The sequence below is a fragment of the Lycium barbarum genome, chromosome 2, assembly GCF_019175385.1.
Source record: "Lycium barbarum isolate Lr01 chromosome 2, ASM1917538v2, whole genome shotgun sequence".
Taxonomy (NCBI): domain Eukaryota; kingdom Viridiplantae; phylum Streptophyta; class Magnoliopsida; order Solanales; family Solanaceae; genus Lycium; species Lycium barbarum.
The window spans coordinates 53,708,541-53,731,347 of record NC_083338.1 but is presented as its reverse complement, the minus strand read 5'-3'; the positions used below and the strand labels follow the sequence as shown (position 1 = coordinate 53,731,347).

The 22,807-nt window shown below is 38.2% G+C and overlaps 2 protein-coding genes across 2 annotated transcripts; both read right to left on the bottom strand.

Annotated features, from left to right (window-relative positions):
* Positions 1 to 857: 857 nt before the first annotated feature.
* LOC132620287 (cation/calcium exchanger 1) lies at positions 858 to 2,756 on the bottom strand. Its single transcript, XM_060334964.1, has one exon. The coding sequence runs from the start codon at positions 2,688 to 2,690 to the stop codon at positions 975 to 977; it is 1,716 nt and encodes a 571-aa protein (XP_060190947.1). The 5' UTR covers positions 2,691 to 2,756; the 3' UTR covers positions 858 to 974.
* Positions 2,757 to 6,897: 4,141 nt separating this feature from the next.
* On the bottom strand, positions 6,898 to 9,133 carry LOC132628573 (uncharacterized). The gene is made up of 3 exons (XM_060344344.1): positions 9,128 to 9,133; positions 7,573 to 7,707; positions 6,898 to 7,503 (listed from the first exon to the last, which is right to left on the bottom strand). Exons 1-3 carry the CDS (start codon positions 9,131 to 9,133, stop codon positions 6,898 to 6,900), a joined length of 747 nt encoding a protein of 248 aa, XP_060200327.1.
* Positions 9,134 to 22,807: the final 13,674 nt, after the last annotated feature.

Sequence of the window (22,807 nt, the reverse complement as noted above, 5' to 3'; positions counted from 1 at the left end):
TGGGCAGCTATTTGTGGTTTCTTCTCATTTTCGGCTATTTTTGAGTTAGGATTCGGCGGCTGAACACAATGCAAATTGTTTAGGTAATTGAGTTTTGGGTTGCTAAACTGAATAACGTAAGCAATAATAAATGCAAGATGATAATTTTAAATAATTTTTAATTTGAATGCATGGAATGAGAGATAACAATTGGATTAAATGCCTCTAACAATTTAGAAATAGATTGAAAAGCTTTTGATAAAAAAAGGTATGTACATGATAAAAAAAATGAAGGCGCATTACTGCTTGTTATAATGTATAAAAGAATGATAAAAGTATTACTACAATCATTTAAATAAAATAGAAGCTCAAGAGAATTAATATGGTAAAGAGAGAATAAAATTAGATATCAACACTAATTGAGTCATCCAGACCGTTAAGCATTTTTGGGCCAACAGTAAAAGTCTCTGGACTAATCCTTATAAGAAAAAAAATGAATAAATGATATTTAGGATATATACAACCGTTTGATGATTGAGCTGAACTAAATCTCATATGATGTTGTGCTTGAAGGGCGTATATTGCGTATTTGTTTTAACAGGAACCAGGGGCGGAGCCAGGTATAGCCAAGGGGATTCAAACCCCCTTCGGCGTAAAATTACATTGTTTATATATAGTTGAAAATTATATTTTATGTATATTTAGTAGATGTTAAGCCCCTTTAACTTCTTCGTGTGTTCACTTCTACATATTTTGAACCCTGTTAGTGAAAACCCTAGCTCTGCCACTGACAGATCCTTGAAATATAAATTTTTATGCGTGATTATCGGAATATTGAAAAAGAAATTTGAAGAATTTTCACCGTGTGAGTCAACCAGTTAATTAAATACTGTTTATTGTACAAGCCCTGTATTTCATATAAACATCCTTGTTCTTTTCAGAATATCAAAATTCATATAATTGCTGTATGAATCATTGGAAAAACTCCATATATACTAGAAACCTTTTGTAAACCTTAGAAACAAGAAGCAGAAGTAAATTGCGAGAAGTCCAACACCAAGAGAGTGATCAGGTTGCATATTTCTCTTAGGCAAAATGACAAGAGCCCATAGTAAGCCCACAACAAGAAATCCCAAAGTTTCACAGAGGAAAGGACCATTTGGAACCACGTAGGGAGTTGGATACTCCCACCATGATGCAAGCACAAGGGATACCCCTAAACCAATCAAGGTATTGAATAGTGGTCCTGCATAACAAGCCGATATCGCCATTTGCACCCCATCTTTTCCACCATTCAATGCCATGGCAACATTGGATATCAGATCCCCAGTTGAGTTACCCCAAGCTAGGACTGTGAGTCCTAAAATTGAAGGGTTTATCCCTAGAATATATCCAAATGAGACTAGCATCGAGACCAATTCTTGGGCAAGCATATATGTCCATGTAGTACTCATAACAAACCCTCCAAGAAGCCAAATAAACAAGCATTTCGTTGGAGGACTAGATCTTTTTGTAGACAAAAATGCAAGATTCCCTAGAATAAGCCCTACAAAAACTGATATCATGCCAATGGCTAAGCTTGCTCTGGAATTCATGCTTTCTCTTGGAGTGCTTAGAACGGTTGCTGCAAGAATTGGTGCCAACGTTACTGAAATTACAGCCATTGGCTTGGACCAACTTTCCTCACTAACAACAGGGATGGTCAGCCTTCTTGGCAAGTAAAGGGGCAGTTCCAAAACACCAAGAAAATGATTTAAGAATTTGCAGCAAGATGATGAGCAATTTACTTGTGCTGCTTGTTCCTCACTAGGGCGTGATGCGGAGCCCTTTTCCTCATCAATACACCCTAACAATGGTACCCCAATATATTCATCTTCTTTGCCAAGGTACATACTCGTAGCAGGAATAGAATTGGTAGGTGAATTTACATTTTTAACTGCTTCCTTCTTACTAAAGAAATGCATAGCGCAAACCACACAAATGTAAAGGACATAAATACAAGAGAAACATATTGCTATCCATAAAGTAACCCCCCCGGAAACAACGATCCCAAGGAGACATGATAGTGAGAATATGATGAACAACACATCTCTAATGAAACTTGGCTTATCAATGGTTAGGCCTTGGGTAGTCGACACGAGTATACTTATGACTCCCACGACGAAACAAGTAATGAATAATGCACCCCCTAAGACACTGTTAAGCCCAACGCTACCACTGCTGGATCGCGTGAAGGAGATGATACTAGAGAAGACATCATTAGCCCCATTTCCTAGAGGGAGAAGAGTCGTTCCAGCTATCGCAGGGGAAAGATTCATGACTTTGGATAAGCCTTCTGCAGAAGGGCAGAAGTACTCAGCTGCTGTATTACCCAACAAATAAAACAACAAAACAAGCCATACAAGTAGGAGACAGTATCCTAGTTGTGGAAACCAGCCTAAGGTGCAGTAGAAGAACTCAAGATAATTCAAATACCCTTTTCCAGAGCAAGAACTGTTTGCTTTTATGTAGGCACATTTAGATTGTGAATCACTGTGTTTATGTAAGTCGGAGCAGTCATTATTAGTCTTTGATAAATGTATGTGTCTTTGGGATTGGCTAAAACCGTTGGAAGTGAGAGTGTAAAGCAAGAGTAGAAAGAGGAAAGAGGTGTTGAGGATTATAGAAAGAGCTGATCTGGGCTTGAAATGGAATGGAAAAATATGCATCATAATGAATGGGAAGAGAAGGGAACAAATCTATATGGTATTCAGGTGGCCTTACCTTTTTATATGTCAACTTTTAGCTAAATTAATTATTTTAAGTTAGAAAAATTCAGAGTCAAATTTTAACTTCTATATATTCGCAACATGAAGCACATCACAGATAGCGGTGCGTGACTTCATGTTTTTACATATAATTACTGTAAAATAAATACTCTTTATATTTTTTCTTTGTTTCCTTTATTCCTTGGGCACTTAAACTTGTACTCCCTTTATCCTAATTCATGCGACACCTTTCGGATTTTGAGATTCAAACAAGTCTTACTTGTCCGTAAATTTTTCATATATTTGTTTTAAATATTTTGAATTATCAATTATTGTAAATTATAATACTTTTCACGTAGTTTCTAAATATGTAAAATTTATTTTAAAAAGTTTAAACATTTTATGCTCGAATTCACAATCAAAATTAAACTCTTTGATTCTCGAAATCTGAACATCAATATATGTAAGAAGGTAATAATCTGCTTGCCTTAATCTTTGTCAACATGTGTATATATACAAAGATCCTAGGCTATAATGAAGGTAACTAAATATACACCTAACCATAATGGTAACTAAATATTCTTCTAATATATTTACATGGTGGCCTAGAATATTCTTCTAATATATTTACATCAATAAAGATGGTAACTAAATATTTACATAATATTCTAACACACCCCCGCAGTCGAAGCGGGAGGTTTGCAGACGCTTAGGCTGTTGCGAAAATCTTCAAATAGAACCAAGGGAAGACCTTTAGTAAATATGTCTGCGATCTGATAGCGCGATGGGACATGTAGGTCACGTACATGACCACGAGCAACTTGTTCACGGACGAAGTGAATATCCATCTCGATATGCTTAGTGCGATGATGTTGAACAGGATTGCCAGATAGATATATGACACTAACATTATCACAATACACCAACGTAGCCTTTCGTATTGGACAATGAAGTTCTAGAAGCAGATTGCGTAGCCAACAAGACTCAGCAACAACATTGGCTACCCCTCGATATTCGGCCTCCGCACTAGATCGAGACATAGTGGCCTGCCGCTTGGCGGACCAAGAAATAAGATTATCACCAAGAAAGACACAACAACTAGAAGTCAAACGCCTGGTATCCGAACAACCACCCCAATCTGCATCCGTATGCGAAATGAGAGTGGTGGGTTTAGATGGATAAAGATGCAAGCCATGATCAAGGGTGCCCTTAATATAGCGCACAATACGTTTGAGAGCATTCATGTGGACCTCCATCGGGTTATGCATGAATAGACAAATTTGTTGCACAGCATACAAAATGTCTAGTCTCGTGAACATGAGATATTGCAGTGCACCTGCCAGGCTGCGATAAAGTGAAGGATCCTTAAATGGTGAGGTAGAGGTGACACTTAACTTTGGTTTGGTGTCAACTGGCGTGGCACTTGGCCTACAAGACGACATGCTAGCTCGTTCTATGATCTCTTTGGCGTACTTCTTTTGAGATAAAAACAAACCACCTGCATGACGAGTAACTGCTATTCCTAAGAAATAACTGAGTGGTCCCAAATCCTTCATAGCAAATTCAGAGTTTAGAAGTGTCATGATAGACTTGCGAAGATCATCAGAGAAGGTAGTTAAGATGATATCATCCACATACAAAAGAAGATACGCCATATCAATACCTTTTCGGTAGATGAACAGAGAATGATCAGACTTGCTGTGGGTGAAACCAATACTAGAAACATAGTCAGCAAATCGTTTGTACCAGGCCCGGGGAGCTTGCTTGAGGCCATATAAGGACTTCTTTAGTAAGAAGACATAGTAAGGATGTGTAGGATCTCGGAAACCCACGGGTTGATGCATGTATACAGTTTCCTCAAGTTCACCATGTAAGAATGCATTTTTCACATCAATTTGGTGAATAGGCCAAGCATTAGAGAGAGCTAGACGAAGAACAGTGCGATGGTCGCCGGTTTCACCACTGGGCTAAAAGTATCACCACAATCCACGCCAACTTGTTGAGTTTTGCCATCACCTACAAGTCGGGCTTTATGCCTCTCAAAGGAACTGTCAAAGTGTTCTTTATGTCTAAAAACCCACATAGACCGAATAACATGCACATTAGGTGGGCGAGGCACTAACTCCCACGTCTTATTTTTAATAAGAGCCTTATATTCATCTTCCATAGCCATTTTCCAATTCGGGTCACGTAAGGCAGACACGGGGTTACGAGGAAGGGGAGATTTGGACGCATGAGTGATGAAGCTGTATTTTGGACTAGGCTTGACAACACCATGTTGACTCCTAGTGATCGGTTTTTGGGCTGGGAGAAGACAGTGGACTGTGGTGGACGGGGGCTGGACGGGGGGGCTAGCGGTAGCAGATGAGGGTGAGGCAGATATGGCCGTGGGTGGTAGGCTGCTAGGACCAGTGGGCAGCGGAGTATGGTCACTGGAAGGTGGGTTGTTTTGCGAGAATAAATGGTGGATTACATAAGGAGAGGGTCCATCATCCAGAAAATCATAATGGTGACGATATAAGGGAGTATGTAGCTTAGCAAAAGGAAATTGGGTTTCATCGAACACGACATGACGACTTATGATGATTTTCTTGGATGATAAATCATAACATTTGTAACCACGATGATGGGATGGATAGCCTAAGAACACACATGGGGTGGAACGGGCTTGAAGCTTGTTAATGGTATTAGATGGGAATAAGGGGTAACATAGGCAACCGAACACCCGAAGATGAGAATAGGATGGGTCTTTGTGATAGAGTACTTTGAGAGGAGATTGATAGGCTAATCCTTTATGAGGAAGAATGTTGAGGAGGTAGGTGGCCATTTGTAATGCATGATGCCAAAAAGAAGGAGGTAAAAACGCATAAGTGAGTAAAGTATGAACCATGTTGTTTATTATTCGAATTTTTCTTTCGGCCTGTCCATTTTTTGATGAGGTATGAGGAAAGGAGAGGCGAAAACACAAGCCATTAGATTTACAAAACTCCCAGAACGGACCGTTATCAAATTCCCTACCATTATCACATTGAATGTTCTTTATTTCTCGTTCAAATTGAGTGCGAATGAAATTTCGAAAGACTAAGAAAGTGGGTAACGTTTGAGACTTAGTTGATAAGGGAAATGTCCACAAAAAATTAGAGTAATCATCCAAGAACAAAACATAATATTTGTGGCCCGAAGAGCTCAAAACGGGAGATGTCCAAAGATCACTATGAATAATATCAGATGGCATACATGTTTGTGAATGAGATGCACCAAATGGCAATTTAATATGTTTTCCAAGAGTGAAGGAATGACAAACATGAGAATTAATCGGTCTATTACATTTAATAAATTTATTTTTCCTAAGGGAGTCTAAAACAGGTGCTCCCGGATGACCCAAGCGATCATGCCACATAGATGAAGTTAAAGCTGCAAAAGACGATGGTGGTGTGGTGGTGATGGGATAAAGCTCGCCCCGACCATCACATCTCATTAGACGCATCCCCGTCCGGTAATCCTTCAAAGAAAAACCAAAGGGATCAAATTCAACAAAAACTGATTTATCTATGGTGAATTTTCGAACTGAGACTAGGTTCTTGATAAGATTAGGAGCATGAAGAACATTTTTTAGGGCTAAAAGTGGGTTGGGGGGAGCTAAGTTGGTATGACCATAACCACGAATTGGAATTGAATGACCATTTCCGACAATTATACCACGATTATTGCTCAAATTAAAATAAGACGAGAGGTTACCTTGCACGGATGTCATATGAGAAGTGGCTGCGGTATCCATGTACCAATTTGCATCCGGAGGAGTGAGCCCAAGTGTGTGCATCGCTGCCTCGATATCGGTTGGAGTGGGTTGAACGTCGGTAGAGTAAGCTTGTGATGGACGTGGCCCAAGTATGCCAGCCTGCCTCTGTTGAGTGTTGGTCCGTGGCCGTGGAGTAGTTGGATACGGACAAGGAGGCATAGGCCACGACATGTAGGGCCACTGCCATTGCTGTGCATTCCCCATCCAAGGCTGCTGCCACTGTTGCTACTGGTCGTGGTGCTGCTGCCAGCTGCCGCATCCACCACCGAAACCACCACTGTTTTGGTTGTTGCTTCCCCTATTGCCACCACCTCTGCCACGGTTCTTTCCACCATTGTTGCTGCTGTTTTGATTCCTTTTACCACTGTTATTCTAACGGTTTGGCTGGTTATTTCCAGAAGTGGGATTATCGTCGTAATCCCGAGAAATCATGGCATTAGCGGATCCCGTGGCAAGCTGTTTGGTGAAGCCTGTTTCTTCAAAAATGAGCATGGAACGGGCTTGATAGAAGAGAGGAAAAGGATTGCTTTGACGGATGAGTGTACCCACCCCCTTATAAGCGTCAGTAAGTCCGGCTACCATTTGAAGGACGAGGTGGTTGTTGGAGACTGGAGCACCGATGTTCTTGAGTTGATCAGATAGAATCTTGAGTCGTTGGCAATATGTGGAAGCATTAGAAAAATCCTCCATATTAGTGTGAGAAAATTCATGCTCAAGAGTGACGGCTCGAGAATTTTTGTTGTCTAGGAATATGTCACGTAGCCTATTCCAAGCTTCCATGGCCGCGGAGTCGGGTTCAAGGATAGTATGCAATAGGTTAGTAGAGAAGGTAGCATAAATCCATTGAAGAACCGTGGCATCAAGAGTCGACCATAACTCTTTTTCAGTATCGGTTTTGGGCACCTTTTCTTTCCGGGACTCTGGTGGAATGATATGGTGGAGGACTCTGTGGGACTTGGCGTGGATTTTGAAAATTTCCTCCCATGTCCCATATTGGACGTTTTCCATCTCAAGAGTAATGGAGATGTGATTTTTGATGTTGGAGACAGCCAAAGCTGGGTGGAAGAAGGACTTGGTGGAGTCAGATGAGGAGGAATCGGTTATGGTGGCTAATTGTAGGAGAAAGATGATGATGTTGACGCAGAGATGGAGGAAGAGAGAGGAGCAGAATCGTGCCCTAGTCTGATACCATGCAAGAAGGTAATAATCTGCTTGCCTTAATGTTACACCTTGGAAATTTTCCCCGTTAGCGTACAGTGAATAAGCTAGCAAAGGGGTTTGACATACACGATGATTCGATAAGTAAGAGATAGCATTGATGATCGTAATCGATACTTGAAGATGATAGACGTAAAGAAAGAAGTTTGACGAAGGAAGTAAGGAATATGTTATGTATCGGGTAGGAATTATGGACGACGAGTTAATGATGGCATAATGATGTCTTAGAGACATGTGATAACGTCCCTTAGATTGGTATTGAGGTACTAAACAAGTGTTAAGAAGGTTCCATAAGGATCGGAGATCAAACGAGTCGACGAGAACGAAAACAGGACCACTGGGCATTATACGGCCCAACCTACGGACCGTATAAATTGTACCAGCCGTATGTTGGACCGTATAATTGGCCAAGGAGGGCACCAACTACAGGACCAAACATACGGCCACGCATACGGTTCGTATAAATAGTACGGACCGTATGTTGGTCCGTATAAAGTTGGTCGGCCAACTTTTTAAGTTAAGTATAAGGGACCCTTTTTCATTCCATTTTATTTCATTTTCACTCCACACTTCAAGAAACATCTAGAACCCTCTCTACTCTTCAACTACAAGAATTCAAAGGAAATTAGTGGTCAACTACATGAAACCCACGAAATCAAGTGTAAGAATCACACTAAAGTTCATCCAAATCAAGAAAACCCAAGGGAGGTGAAGTAGGGTTTTGGTGTTAGAGGAGAAACTCCACTCAAGACTCATTCAACCATCATCTAAGGTAAGTTTCATGACTAAACCATGTTTTTTAAGGTATTGGAAGGTTAAGACACTTGAATTGTAGAAAAACATAAGAAATGGGTCATTAATGAGTGAATAGTGTCATGGTTGGATGGTAGTTGGATTGAACCATGAATGTTGGTGTGTTGTGATTATGAATACGTTATAAATGACATTTAGGCCATGAAATGAGTACTATATATAAGGAAACGCGATAGTAAGCTATAACCATAAACGTGGAGAAATTGAAGAGAAATGGTGGATTGTGGTCAAGGTATATAAATGATGATTGTTGATTGAAATATTGTGAATGTTGTTGTGAGCGTTTGGGAGTTGATATAGACTATGGGAAAAGTAGTATAAACAAAGGAAGTGCTGCCCAATTTTCCCTAGCTTTAGAAAGCCGTTTTTATAATTGCTTAACTAATGACGATATAAATTCTCTTGAAGGTAGAGACGTGATATCGAAGGAGAATAAGCAAGTGATAGCTTAGCTAAACGTTAAAGGTATGTAAGGATAATCTCTTCCTTCAAAGGCATGAATCTTTCAAGTTTTCCATGATCCTCCAATATGATGGAGCTTATGAGTCCGTAGATATACAAAACTACATACCAGCATGATAACGGTGATGATGAGTTGAAGTATATAGATTCTAGAGTTCATGATATGATGATCCTATAGCGTTAATGATGTCATTATTGTTAACACTCACCTTATACATTATTTCCTTCAAGGTGGGGCAGAATACTCATAAATGCTCATAATATAATCGGGGGTTCACGACCTTACGTCACCCCGGCATAGTGTTACACCTCGGAAAATTTCCCGTTGGTACGCAAGTAAATGAACTAATGATGTGTGCGAGGAGTGCGAGGAGTGCGAGTGTATAATGTTTCATGGGAAATGTATGAAAAGGGATGTGGATGATTAGAATGAAAAGTCGAGAAATGAGAAAAATTGAAAGTTGGCAAAACTGCCCAGTGGTCGTATATTGCAAAATACGGACCGTAAAGTGCAATACGGTCCGTAAACTGGCAGTCGTAAACTGCCATGCAAAAGCTTCAGATTTCTGCCAGTGGTCGTAAAGTGCAAATACGGACCGTAAACTGGTATACGGTCCGTAAACTGTCAGGTCGTAAACTGGCATGCCAAACTTCAACTTTCTGCCAGCCGAGGAAATGGTTAAAAACGACCTGGTGGACGGACCGTAAAGTGATTTACGGCCCGTAAACCATGGTCGCAAACCACCATGAAGGCAGCCCAGCTTCTGGTTCTGGAAATGGCTAAATACGCCCATGGAGGACGAGCCGTATAGTGGAATACGGTCCGTAAACCTCCATGGACGACCACTGTTCACCCAGCACATATTTTCCAATTCATTAAATATGAGGACCAAGACTTATTTTATTTCATTACAACATTACACCACTTCTCTCTAGAACTTCTCTCTACATTTATTATATGAGTTTTCAAGGATTATAAGCCATCGATAACATTAAGACAAGTGAATCAAGGATAAGGGAATCATCAAGGATCATCCAAGTCAAGGAATCCAAATGGAGAAAAACTAGGGTTTTGCTCAAAGAAGAGTATTATCAACCAAAGCTTGTTCCTACAACTTCTAAAGTAAGATTCATGATTTTTACAAGATGTTTAAGGTATTGGAGAATTAAAATACATGGATTGTAGAAAATGTGGTCAACTAGGTCATGAATGATGAATAGTGACATTTTGAGAAATAGTTTGAATTTAGTTATGAATGTTGTTGTGTTGTGATATGAATGTGTTATAAATGGTAATAAGATCATGAACTAAACACTTTAGACGAATGGACGAAGATGGGTGTTATAATCATGAGTGTGGGTGAATTAGAGGCAAATTGAGGAATCTAGATAATGTGGATAATGTGAATGACTAATGGCCATTGTTATGATATTAATGAAGGTATAAACGCTAGCATTGGAAGGGAATGTGCAAGTGTAGAATAGTTCGACGGAAAGGTATGTAAGGCTAAGCCTTCTTTCATAAGGCATGGTTCTTGGCCAAATTCCTAATTCCTCCATATGAGTATGTTGTCTTCACATGGTTGACATTCCGAGCTCATAAGCTCACGACCCTTGATATGTACTATGATTATACTATGTTCCTCGTATGACGAGTAAGTCCATAATGTAGATGTAACGATAACGATGAGAATAGTAAATGATATCAAAAATGATGCAAAAGGTGCCTACGGGCTATTATACTTATATGTGCCTATGAAGGGCTAAAATGAACCCCGAGCTTATAACGCTGGGTAGAATATATGTAGATGAATATGTATGAAGTATGTATACGATTACGAAATGCGCGCGCACGTCTGCAGATGGTACGGATAACCCTGAAGCCTTGGTAGGGCCAGGTAGAAATAACATTGAGCCTTGGTTGGCCAAGTACGTATGAAACACCGAACCTTATGGTCGGGTACGCTATGTATGTATATAAGTGTATGGCTATGTATATAATATGAATATGAATGTGATAAGACAATGTATAAGAATACGAATAAGGACATGTATATGAATATGAGCACAAGTATGGTACGAGTATTATTATGGGATACGAACGACGATGTATGCAAGTAAGCGACATGATGATGATGATATCATTGTCTCCCCTCCTATGCTATCTTCATATGATATCTATTATGCTTCTATATTGATGTTGATTATGCTTTACATACTCAGTACATTCTTCGTACTGACATCCTTTTGTTTGTGGACGCTGCGTCATGCCCGCAGGTGCACCGGGAGACAGACTTGATCTATAGCTGCTTATTCAGAGATTGCATAGCAGAGCTCCAATTCTTTCGGAGCCGTAACTTTTGGGTACTTATTCTTTTGTGTATATAATTATGGGCATAGCGGGGTCCTGTCCCGCTCATACGATATGTCATACTCTTAGAGGCTCGTAGTCATGTGTATGTGGGTAGAGATGTTCGGCCATGCCGGCCCATGTTTTGTATATCTTTTGTTAGCCACATCGGCCTTGTACTTATGGTGTGGCCTAGATGCCTATGATATGTTAAATGATGATGGTCGTCTAATGGGATCAATATGATTAACGATAATAAAAGCACGAATTGACTTATGGTTCACCTAGATGTTATGTTATGTACGATAAGGGGGTGCTCGGGTGGGGTAGCACCGGGTGCTCGTCGCGGCCCCCTAGCCGGGTCGTGACACATAGCCATAGTTGCCTTCAAAGTCTAATGTATGCTCCTAATGATAAATGTGAAATGATGCTAAGTCATGATATGTCTACAAGACGATTAATAATGCTAGCTTATAAAATGCTTATGTTATGTATGAAAATGCCGAGCTATGATAAGATTATGATATGTTCATGAGATGTGTAATAATGATGGGTTATGATTGACTATATGACGATATGATTCCACCACACCTAAATGGGCGGACATGTCACCGCTAATGCGGGCTGCTTATGATTCCAGCGCGCCTAAATGGCCGTACATGTCACCGCTAATGCGGGCTGCTTATGATTCCACCGCGCCTAAATGGCCGGACATGTCACCGCTAATGCGGGCTGCTTATGATGGTTACTTGGACGCGGGTTAACGATGATGATGATGTGATGATATATATAAATAGATGCTATGATGATACTTGATGATCATGCGATGACACACATATGCTATGATGATACCTGCACTATGATTATATAAGTGTACGATATATGTATGAGATGTATTCACCTATAAAATTCATGCAGGTTATATCTTTCTCCTACGGTTTATGATTCTCCTATTATATTTATTTCATTCCTGTCTTACATACTCAATACAATGTTCGTACTGACGTCCGTTTTTCTTTGGACGCTGTGTTCATGCCCACAGGTAGACAGGGAGGTGAGCTTGATCCGGACTCATAGAAGCCAGTAGCTGATTAGAGAGCACTCCATTGTTCCGGAGGTGCTTATGATTATTCTTTTGTGTACATTCATGTATATGTATTTTGGGCATGACGGGGTCTTGTCCCGTCCTATGTCTAGCACTCCAGTAGAGGCTCGTAGATACGCAGTGTGGGTTAGATGGTCTCATGAGATGCTAATATATATATATATATATATATATATATATATTATTTTGATAGCCTAAAGGCTTATGTCTATAAAAGTAATTATGTTTCAAATGAGGGATGGTTTTCTTATAAATTGAGCATGAATTTGATAAAGGAATGTCTAATGAGTATGATAAGCGGTAGAACGAGCGGTGCTCGGTGGTTAGCCTCGGGTACCCGTCACGGCCCCTAGCTGGGTCGTGACACTTAATCTTTGTCAACATGTGTATATATACAAAGATCCTAGGCTATAATGAAAGTAACTAAATATACACCTAACCATAATGATAACTAAATATTCTTCTAATATATTTACATGGTGACCTAGAATATTCTTCTAATATATTTAGATCAACAAAAATCGTGAGTAATATATACCCAAGACTTAGACGTCGCTGATAACTATGCATTTTTTATATTTTCCTTCTTAGGTCTTTCGGTTCCCTGTTCTCATGTAGATTTAAGATTTTATTAATGATCTTAAGGAATTGCGTTGGTAATTCTTTCAAAAGCTAATTACTAATAAAAGTTGTTGTGGAAAACTGTCTATCCTTTTGGCCATAAAGATAAAAAGATCGTCGTTAAATGGAAAATAATATCTTGTGCGCCCATTAGGTTTTTACTATCTTGTGCGCGCATTAGGTTTTTACTTATTTATTCCCTCCATTCTATATTAGTTGTCCTGTTTCGCTTCTTGAGAGTCATGTTTACTAATCTTCGGAGCTAAACTAAATTAGATAAATTTAATATTTTACAATTACAATTTAGATTTTCAAAAATTACCTGAGAAATACTACAATTGCAATTCTTCTCATAACAATATGGTGAAAAAATATACCTTAAAATTGTTGGGTTTAATTGATAGGTTGAATGGGAAATTGAGGGAAAATAAGTGGAGGGAAAATGAGTTGTTCCCTCTTACTTTATGAAATAAGCATTTGTCCCTCATTGATAGTGGAAAGAAAAGTTCTCCTACTTAAAAGTAGAAGCACTCCTTTTTGTTGCTAAAGGGTTAAGAAGAGGGTCTCCCCTCGCGCCGTCGCCGTCGTCGTCGCTCGGCTCAGCTTTGGATTTGGTCAAATGAATTGATTGATAATCTTTTTGGACCAAATTTTCTTTAATTTTAATCATTTAATTAATTAATTAAATTATCCAGATCCTGACCCGTTAGTGATCTGGATCCGCGTGTCTGACCCACGACCCGTTTCTTTCCCAGATTTTATTTAAAATTCTGGCCCGTTTTAAAGTGATTGTTCTGAAGGGTTGCAAACCTTCAGAAACAGTACTTCCATGGCTATAAATTCATTTGATTCCTCATATTTTTTCTTACGAATTTTCTGAACTTCAAAACTTCTTCTTCTTCTGCACAAATAAATTCTAGTGTAATTTACTGCCAGTGAGTGGTTCGCTGACACTGTGGTTTTAGGTACCGATACACCGGTGAGTAAGATCGTTCTATCCTGGGAGGATATATTCCATTAACCTCGGGTACTTGAGGGGAATAATTTCCTTAAGGACACACTGTGCATTCTGTGGGCTCGATTTTCTTCCTTAAAAATATTTTTTCGGATACTGTTTTGATATTTTCCATTTTCTGGTTTATACTTTCTGATTTTACAAAGTTTATTGTTTTCTGGAATTTTTACAAAGCCACTGTTTCAAAATATTTTCGTAATATAGATTAATAAAATATTAAGGAAATTATATTGTATATATTAATCTGTATTCTGTTTTGGAGACTAAAACCTGTGTAGTTTTCTACTCCGTATGAAATTTCGTGTTCTGACTTGAAGATATAAAAACTTCGTTGGAATATTAAAGTTCATACTTGTACAACGAATTGAAGAACATAAAAACTTCGTCGTTGTTGCTGTGAAAAGTTTGCTATTCTGATTATTAAAACAGTTTGTCAATTTTGACAGTGAACAGAAATGGCAATTGAAAGCGCTACTACTTCTGCGACTGTTGCGGCAACAAGCCGAACTGCTGTGCCACCGGTGGAAAAACCGGGGAAATTTTGTGGAGCCAACTTCAAAGGATGGCAGCAAAGGGTGTTCTTTTGGCTTACCACTCTTGGTATGCAGAAGTTCACCAACGAAGACCCTCCAACGCCTACCACCGATATGCTGGACAATGAAAACTTTGTGATTGCTGAGGAGTGGAAACAGGCAGATTTACGTCTACAGTGCTATGAAGACTTTGAAAGAATTGTGGGATGCACTTGAGAAGAAGTATAAGACTGAAGACGCATGCTTGAAAAAATTTGTGGTTGCCAAGTTTCTAGACTATAAAATGATAGACAGCAGAACTGTTGGAACCCAAGTTCAAGAGCCTCAACTTCTTTTTCATGACCTTATTGCTGAAGGTATGGTAGTTAACGAAGCGTTTCAAGTGGCTGCAATGATTGAAAAGTTGCCTCCTTCGTGGAGAGATTTCAAAAATTATCTAAAGCACAAGCACAAAGAAATGAAGTTGGAAGATCTTGTGATATTGTTTTGATATTTTCGAGTTTCTGCTGTTTTGATATTTTCCAGTTTCTGGTTTATACTTTCTGGTTTTACAAAGTTTACTGTTTTCTGGAATTTTTACAAAGCTACTGTTTCAAAATATTTTCGTAATATAGATTAATAACAATATTGGTGAAAATTTATATAATTTGACTTTTAGAAAAGAAAAGTGGACAAGTAATATGAGACGGAGGGAATATTGGATTGGAACTAAACTGCCTAAATTGGGAAAACCCAATAAGTAATTCATCTAGCATACCCTTTAAGAGAAAAGTGACTTCCTTTGCCTTGGAAAAATAGAACAGGTCAGTTTACATTTCTTGCTCGCAGAATGACTGTCCGTTTTAGCCGAACGCTTTTGAAGTTATATAACGTGAAAACTTACATTTCATCACTTAACGGTGTTCTCATTCAAGATGTCTATTTCCTATTATTATACTCCCTCTGTTCCATATTATTTATCCATGTTACTAAAAATATTTGTTCCAAATTACTTGTCAATTTATAAAACCATAATAAAATTAATTAAATATTTCTCATCTTTCCCTTAATATTAAGTGATCTTGAAGATAATTAATATTGCCTGGAGGCAGTTTATTGGAGAGATAAGGGTAAGGTAGTAAAAATACACCTTCTATTTATGATTCTTTAAGGGGAATGAAAAGAAAAAAGTGGACAAGTAATATAAGAGAGAGGGACTAATTGGTATGCATTTAGTGCGAAGGTTTGGGGTTCTACTACCAGTTAACCCCTCACCCGCAGTGCTGATACATGTTATCTCCTAAATGGTACCAATATTGAAGAAATAAATAAGTAAATTATTGTACCAAAATCATATTAATTAAGAGTAATTTAAATATAATACATTAATACAATTATCGTCGTCTATGATAGTCGTAGAAAAAAGAAAAAAGAAAGCGAGAAAAAAGAACCTTATCTTTCAAAGAATTGAAGTGTTTTTTCAATTAAGATTCAAATTTACTAATGTGTCATACGTTTTATAAAGTCATCTGCTAAAATGCATGCAAAACCTAAACACTAGAATGGCGCAGGAGTTCGGATATATAATATATAAAAAGATATTGAAAACTTCAAACTTCCCTAAATGAAAATCCACTCCTGCGACATTGTTATTACTTCACTTTAGTTAATCTAAAGAAATCGTGTAATTTATTACTCTCTGTGTTCATATAAATGTTGTAGCGTTACTATTTGGAGAGAGAAAGATGATTTTTTTTAATCATTTGTTTCTTAATTTTTCTGAATTATTAACTATTATCACTTATCATGTAGTTTTCAATATTATATAAATATTATCTTTAAATATGTGAAAAGTCTATGTTCGAATTTACTTTAAAATTAACTAGTTTGACTCTCTCGTCCTCTAAACCTTGCCTCACAAACTGAATCGGGATTATATGTCCTCAATATAAGTGTTTAGCAGAGGCGTATCTAGCCTACAAGTTAGGGGTTCAATTGAACCCCAAACTTTCGATGCAGAGCCTAAATTTATGTGTAAAAAATTATTAAAATTGTAATAAATAGTAGATATGAACCCCTAATTTTAAAAATATAATGTGTTCAATGCTAAAAATCTTAAGATTGAACCCATAAAATTTGAACATTATATATATAGTTGGAGGAAGTTGGCCTTAACGACTATGATAACTATAAATTTGAGCTAGTCTAAAGCAAATTATTTATACTTTGTTATTGAAACCGAGACGGTTAGCAAGGAGCAGCGTAAGTATGTCGAAGTAGAAGAAAAAGATCGGACATAGTGAAAATTTAACGTCAAAATCAACTAGAGTAATGTGATTAACTTCTAAGAAATTAAAACTATTAACACGTTCTAAAAAAGAATTACAGATGGAAGACAAAAATGAATTTACCTTCGAAATAGTAATTCTGTTATATACAACAAGAAAAAGTGAGTATTTTATCCACTAAGATCACAAATTTTTTGTAAATGTGTTGCCACTCTTAAACGTTTAGCCAAAAAGAAAGAACAAAAAAAGTTTTTACTTGGAAGTTTCGCTAATGAGACAACAAGGACATCTATGCAACAATTTAGGTATAGTACAATAGCCAACTACACTACGTAGAAAGGAAACTTCGTGCATCTAATGATAGGTGTAATTCGAAGAAGAGTTAAAATTTACTACTCCTTCTGTCCCAATTTCTTTAATACTTTTTCGCTTTTTGAGAGTTAAATTTCTTAATTTTGATCGTGTGTTTGAATATAGAATTTTTAAATTTTTTAAAATAAAATTTACATATTTCGAAACTACGTAAAAAGTACTATAAGTTATCATAATTAATACATTAAAATATTTAAAAGATATATGAAAAAATAAGTGTCAAAGAATAACTTGTTTAACTATCGAAAAATGAAAAATGTCAAACAAATTGGAACGGAGGGAGTAATAGTATATGTTTCTGATTTTACGAGCCCCGTTTTGGTTTACCAAAAGCCAGATTGCCACACTACGTAAGAGAAACTCTAAATTTGGAGTTAATTATTAATTGCACACTTATATTATCAGTATAGTAATTTTAATTACTTCCGAGTTTAGTTATTTGATGGCCCTTACCTCCTCTCCCTCTTCCCCGTCGGATGCTGATGCGGCAAAGGATGTGACTACTCTTACTTTTAGATGCAATGGACTATTTATTTCAATTGTGTATTTTTCTTTTCGGGCTAAATCAATGAAAAAAGAACCTAGGGCCTGCTTATTGAATTTGAGTATAATTATACAGTTTGACCTGTTTGTTTGGCCAAATAATCATTTGTTAGTTAGTAGAGAATTGAGTGTAATTCGGAGGGCTAATTACATTACTCTCCAATTCTCAAAGCCCCTTTGAAAATTGGACGTAATTACAAGGTAGTAATTCGGAGGGCTAATTACATTACTCTCCAATTCTCAAAGCCCCTCTGAGAATTGGACGTAATTACAAGGTTACTTTTTTTTTTTTTAATTGCTTTTATTTTTTATTTCTATTATTTTTATTTCTTTTTATTTTTACTTTTCAGATTATTTTTCTTTTGGCTTAACACATATGCGCCCCCCTAAACTTGTCCTTTTTTTCCATTTTGGCATCTCAACTAAGTGTTGTTTCTATTGAACCTCTGAACTCGTCCCCAAGTATGTCTATTAAACACAATCCGACTTACATAGTATTCCTCTTCAATGTAGCAACATGCTAAAATATATTTTAATTCAATTATGCTATCTTTTAGCTGAGAATAACAACAATTGAGAGAGAAAAAAAAGAGTAGCTCTTAATTAAGCTGGTAGTGGAAGAGCAGAACCAGCAGAAACTGACACACCGCTGACCTAAAGAATAACTTATCACATGTCTAAAATATTACTCTACCTTTATTTCCCCAATTTAATTTCTGCTTCTGATAAAAATTAGATTTAGGGGGTTTGATAGACACACTTGAGGACGAGTTTAGCGATTCAATAGGAACAACACTTAGTTGAGGTGCCAAAATAGAAAAAGGGAAAGTTTAGGGGGCCGCATATGCATTAAGCCTTTTATTTTTAAAAATTCCTTTTTTATTTTTATTTTTTTTATATCATTTATGTCACGCCTCGAACCATAACCTGGGCATAACACGGCACTCGGTGCCTGACTGCATGTGACCGAGCGAAACACACATGAGTGGAATTATAAAGTGAAGTGCATGATGAGCTTTTGTAAAACATAATAAGTCATAATATTAAACACAAGCACTTGGTTAAGTCATGAATGCGGACAATATCATAAATGAGCCAAACCGGCTAATCGACTCTGAAGTCTAGCATGACACTTGTCTTGTCTATGAAACCTCTAACATGAGTCTGAAACACGTAACATACTTGCTGGGACAAGGCCCCCCCGCATACCTTTAGATGCAAAACTAAATAAATAAAGACAATGCCTAAACCCCGAATGAGATGGGGCTCACCAATAAGCTGGTACGTGCAAATCCTACTGAGCAGATGTGGCGTCCTGTAAATCCGTACCTGCATCGTGAAATGCAGGCCCCGGGGCAATAAAAGGGGACGTCAGCACATTGAATGTACTGGTATGTAAAGTAACTGGAAGAAATAACATGGGACATGAAAACAACGTAACAGAGACTGAGCTGAAACATGATCATGAACATGAGTACATATACATAAATAACATGTGTAAAGTATCGTGAGTAGGGAAAACAGTAAATATAACTGACAACATGTTCTGGTACTTGCGTCCTACTAGCAGAACACTCATACCTTGCCAGGGACATGAGATTTAATAATAATATGAAAGGATCCAGTCATTATGAGACATCGTCCTAAGCATGGGTGGAGCAATCCTCATCCTACAGTGGTTACGTAGTTTCAGGCTGTTTGAAGCCTTCTCGATAATCAATGCAACTCCCAAAAACATGAATACGTAAAATAAGTGGCACTTGCTGCCCATGATTTTCATGAATATAACTTGCTTGTACATGGATATCATGAATTATAGCTTGCTTGCATGAACTTGTAAAACATAGCATTTTCTTGAAAAATATCATAGAATATCATAACTTGCATATAAGAACCCATGGAATGAGATATATGGGTTTTCATGGATTACAGACTGATTCTCAATAATCATATGGAGTTATTAAGAACACAATGATAGAATAATAGGAATTCATACATAATATAATTATAGACATGGACCTAGGGTTGTTATGAGCATGGTATAGAAACCCTAGTTTTCGTAAAGATTCATACTTTATGGATTAAGAGGCGTGGGGAAGAAAAATGATGTTCTCACACGTAGATAGTAACTCCACATACTTGGTAATGCTCCAAACTTGAATTAAAGACTTTAACTTTGAAGAAGATTTCCAAAATCTTGAATCTTGAACCTTGAGATGGGTTTTCTTGAAAACCCTAGGTTAGGAATGATGATTCTTGTTTAGATTACAAGGATATATATTAGAATTGGCTTGGAATGATTAGAATAGGCTTACCTTGGTTTTCTTGATGATGGGGAGAGAATAGAAGGTCGTTCTAGGGCTTGGGGGTGTGAAGAATGAAGTGAAAAAGCCTTAAAACGTAGTTTTAAAATTGCTGTCGGACCCATGTTACGCCCTATTTTACGGCCCATAAAAGTTTTACGGACCGTATATCCCACCGTAAATCAATTACAGTGATTTGGGATTTATGGGCCAATTTTACGGCCTAAATCTACGACTCGTATAATTTTCACGGCCCGTATATTCTGTCGTAAATCGGCAGAATACTGTTTAAGTAAAATGGGCATAACTGTTTGTACCGATGTCTGTTTGACCTCCTTAATATGCCGTTGGAAAGATATTTCAAAGATCTACAACTTTCAAGAGGAAAGTTTCCCAAATTCCTTACAGATGTTTCCGTATACTCATTTTAATTGAGATGTGGTGCAAACTCACTTGAAAACATGCTCCGTAGGGTAGCTTCCAACTTTCCTTTGCCCAAGGGCTCTTCTCATGTCTTGATTGGGTTTCAAACACCATTTATACACTACTCAAATTGGGTTCATTATACCCCCGTCTTATGAGTCAAATCTTGGTCCGAATGCACGAGGTGTTACAATATCTCCCCATTGGGATCATTCGTCCTCGAATGATGGGTCATGGTTAAGAATGCGGCTGGACATAACTTGAATATATGAACGTGAAGAAACATGACATGGAACAGGGAAAACTGGCATGACATGGTTTCATGAAAACATGAGTGCTAAAACATGAGACATGAATATAGAATACATGAACTTGAACGTGAAACGTGAGGCATGAACACATAAGGGACATGACATGAATACTAAAGGTATTTACCTTGAAGTCTATCTGCTTGCTCTTCAAACAATTGAGGATATCTGGATTTCATGTCTTCTTCGGCCTCCCATGTAGCCTCTTCAACTTTCTGGCTCATCCATAAAACCTTTACTGAGGCTACTTCCTTAGTTCTCAACTTGCGAACTTGACGATCAAGAATGGCTACGGGGATCTCCTCATAGGTGAGGCCATCCTTAACTGTTATAGTATCAGCAGGAACAACCAACGACGTGTCTCTTACACACTTCCTCAACATGGATACATGAAACATTGGGTGAACAGCAGCCAACTCTTGTGGCAACTCAAGTTCATAAGCTACTAGACCGACTTTTCATGAAATTCTGTAAGGTCAAATATATCTGGGACTAAGCTTACCTTTCTTCCCAAATCTCATAACACCCTTCATAGGTGAGACTTTAAGGAACACCCAATCATTAACTTGAAATTCTAAGTCCCTTCACCTCACATCTGTGTAAGACTTATGGCGACTCTGAGCCGTTTTCAAACACTCTTGAATCAACTTGAATTTCTCCATCACCTGATAGACCAAATCTGGCCCTAACAACTCTGCTTTACCAACTTCGAACCAACCAATTGGTGACCTACACCTTCGCCCATACAGAGCTTCAAATGATGCCATCCCAATACTAGCATGATAACTATTATTATAAGAAAACTCAATGAGAGGCAAGTGATCATCCCAATTACCTTTGAAATCCAACACGCATGCTCTCAACATGTCCTCCAGAGTCTGAATAGTACTCTCTGCCTGGTCATCTGTCTGCGGATGAAAAGTTGTGCTGAGGTTCACCTTGGTACCCAATCCTTTCTAAAAGGATTTCCAGAAGTTTTCCGTGAACTGAGCACCACGATCTGAAATAATGGACACAGGGGTCCCATGCAATCTGACAATTTCATTAATATACAGCTTGGCATAATCTTCTGCTGAATCTGTGGTCTTGACTAGTAAAAAGTGCGCCGACTTAGTAAGCCTGTCAACGATCACCCAAATAGAGTCATGTCTCCTAGCTGAACGAGGTAGACCTGATACAAAGTCCATATTGATCATTTCCCATTTCCAGACGGGAGTATCAATATTCTGAGCCAAGCCACCAGGCCTCTGGTGTTCGACTTTCACTTGCTGACAATTCGGACACTTAGCTACAAAATCTGCTACATTCTTCTTCATATCATTCCACCAATAAATCTCCTTAAGATCATGGTACATATTAGTGGAACCTAGGTGGATGGAATACCTAGAGTTGTGAGCTTCTGACATGATTCGCTTTCTAAGCCCATCTACATCTGGAAGACATAATCTGCCTCGGTACCTCAAGGTACCATCATCTCCCCCTTGTTCAAAAGTCGTCGTCTTATGCTTGTGAATCCCCTCTCTCAGCTGCAACAAGTAGGGATCACTAAACTGTTTCTCTTTGACTTCAACCACTAAGGAGGAAAGGGCTCTATTCTGAACAACCAGGCCGCCATCCTCGGAGTCTAAAAGTCGAACTCCAAGACTAGCCAAACGCTGAACTTCCTTGGTCATAACTCTCTTATCTGCATCAACGTGGACTAAACTCCCCATGGAGCGCCGACTAAGAGCATCGGCTACAACATTAGCTTTCCCCGGATGATAGAGAATATCCACATCATAATCCTCAAGCAATTCGAGCCATCTCCTCTGCCTAAGATTCAACTCCCTTTGCTTGAAGATATACTGCAGGCTTTTATGATATGTGAAAATATCAACATGCACTCCATACAAATAATGACACCATATCTTAAGTGCAAAAACTACAGCTGCCAACTCTAGGTCATGAGT